The sequence below is a fragment of the Buceros rhinoceros genome, unplaced genomic scaffold, assembly GCF_000710305.1.
Source record: "Buceros rhinoceros silvestris isolate BGI_N320 unplaced genomic scaffold, ASM71030v1 scaffold24259, whole genome shotgun sequence".
NCBI classification, from domain to species: domain Eukaryota; kingdom Metazoa; phylum Chordata; class Aves; order Bucerotiformes; family Bucerotidae; genus Buceros; species Buceros rhinoceros.
In genome coordinates this window covers 6,770-9,097 of record NW_010430137.1, presented here as the reverse complement: position 1 = coordinate 9,097, position 2,328 = coordinate 6,770, and the positions used below count along the sequence as shown (strand labels likewise).

The window sequence follows — 2,328 nt, the reverse complement described above, 5'->3', positions numbered from 1 at the left end:
ACTCTCGAGAGCTGAAGGTTGTCCTCGTTGCCCAGGTACCCTCTGCTCTCCGGGTTTCCCCAGGTTCCAGCTCTGCTCTGGCCAGCTGTGCTGGGAGGCCTGTGGTTCCCGGCAGCCCGAGCAGCTCCCATGGCTGGAAACCAGCCTCTGCTCCACTTGGTGTCTGAGCTGCCACGAGAAGGAGCATCTGAAGGACGTGGCCAGTGTGTCAAATCCGTCTTGGGGGGGTTAGCTCTGCCTGGCACATCCTCCTCCCATCAGATGCCAGGGCCGAGCCGGCACTGGGCCCAGCCTGGCTCAGTTCAGTTCGTAAAGTCTCAAGAGGAGCTGCCTGGCGCTGGGGCACCATGTTTCAGTCGATTTGCCCCGGGCTGATGCAGCCCCGTTCTATTTGGCTGCCTTTTTCCCCAAACACCTCACAAACCTCAGCCAAACCATGCTTCGGCACTGCTCGGAGTCTGGCTGTGCTGGTTCCAGCCACCCCCTTCCGCTGGGAGCAGGGGTTTGCTCTCAGGGGGGACGCCCTGCATGTCCCCCCTCCCAGGAGGGAGAGTATTGATGCAGCTGGGGCGTCATGGTGGGTCTGAGGCGTAACCTCAGCTGTCTCGTCTGGTGTTTATCTGCAGATAAATGACCCTCAGCTCTCAGGGATGTCAAAGCTTGGTTATATTTAATGTTTGTCAAAGGCTTTGAGGCCCCTGAATGACACCAAAGAAGGGTAAAATATGCTCTTTGTGCAGCCGAGGGCTGCAGACAGTGCTCATTGCTCCTCTGGGAAGGCGGGTTCTGCACAGGCTTTCCCTGCGGAAGCTTTTGGGCTCACTCTGTGCTGCTCTTCAGGGCTTATCCTTCATTTCACTGCACAGAAGAGAAAATCTGCTCCGTGACCGGGGTCAGGGGTAGGCCAGGCACTGAAAGGAGGCTTGATCCTCTCTGTGGCGGGGGGAAACTGGAGGATTATGGAGTTAATCATCCCAGCCCAGCCTGACCCCAGCCCGCTGCCTCGACATGGCCAGGGCAGCCGGGCCACCAACAGCCCAGTCAGGAAAGCCGCTCAGCTCTCGTGTTGGAGCATGGTTGTGCTCCGTGCCCGGACTGTCTTCACCCCACAGCTGAGGCTCCCTGGATTTTCTCTTTCTCCTTCTGGTGCCAGCCCAGGGCCAGCAGCAGCTCAGCGTGGGGTCTGGGTGCTCTCAGAAGAGCTCCTCGATGCTGGGAGGGTGCTGCAGGAAACGCCGCAGGCAGTGAAACCCAACCCAACGCTGCGTCCCGTGTTCCACTGTCTGAATGGTGTCACGAGGGCTGGCGAGCAAAGGAAAGCTCCTTCCTGTGGCTGGAAGTCGTGGCCAGGGTGTGCGGAGGAGCCCTAGAGAGTCGTGTTTGGTGGTAAATGAGGCTTGTGTTTCCCTGTAGTCAGTAGCCTGGGGTGGTTTCATGGCTCCTTTCAGGTTGGAGTGCCCTTTTTGGAGCCTCATCTCACTGGAAGCTGTGAGACTTGTCTGAGTCCCCCAGCAGTCCCTGGAGGAAGCCTGGACAGCAGCAGGGCGGAAGGGTCCATTCGCTCTGTCCTCCCCGTCGGTCACCCAAGTCCCCTTGGCTGGAGGTCTGGGTGAGGCAGGGCTTCCCCTCCAGCACATCCCTTTCTTCTGCCCTGTCCGCAGTATCACAGCAGTCTGGCGTCTCTAAACGGCCTCGAGGTTCACCTGAGGGAGACTCTGCCCAAAGACTCCTCATCCTCAGCCAAGACAACCTACAGCTTCACTCACTATGACTGTGTCCAGAACGTGCTCACGGGTAAGCTGCCAGCCTCCAGCTTCTGCAGCAGCTCTGGGGGAGGGGGTGAGGAGGAGGAGGGGCTCTCTGGTAACCTTCCTTATGCCTCAGATGACTCCTCAGAAACATCGCTGCTCTGACTCCCCCAGAACAGCCTGGCTATCGGGGCCTGTGGAGGAGGCTTTGTGTTTTGTGGGTTGATGATCTGCTGAAGGCTTGTTGATGGCTTTGTCTGGAGCAGAGCCAGAGGCGCTGGGAGATGGAGCAGCTGCCACAGGCGCTTTGCTCAGAACGGTGCTGCTGGGGGTTCTGTGAAGGGCTGAGGACAGGACTCGCCATCCTCTTCCCGCCTTCTCCCCCTGCCCTCCTTCACCCCTGGGGTGCTGCCCTTTATCCTGCTGTACCACAGAGGGTTCATGTCAAGGGTTAGAGCTGGGAACAGGCAGCAGCCAGCAGCTCTGCTGCCCTGGCTCCACGGGCAGACCCGGGACCCGCAGGACACCACGTGTGCGTGTCACTCCAGCTCATTCTGATGGTTTTCTGGCAGCCTCACGG

General features: G+C 59.4%; 1 protein-coding gene across 1 annotated transcript in view; it reads left to right on the top strand.

The window, feature by feature from the left end:
• Positions 1 to 2,328, top strand: part of HPS4 (Hermansky-Pudlak syndrome 4) — a 12,228-nt gene that overhangs the window by 7,702 nt on the left and 2,198 nt on the right. Inside the window, exon 10 of the mRNA XM_010142929.1 lies at positions 1,662 to 1,794. Coding sequence (XP_010141231.1) covers positions 1,662 to 1,794 — 133 coding nt within the window. The remainder of the gene's footprint in view (positions 1 to 1,661; positions 1,795 to 2,328) is intronic.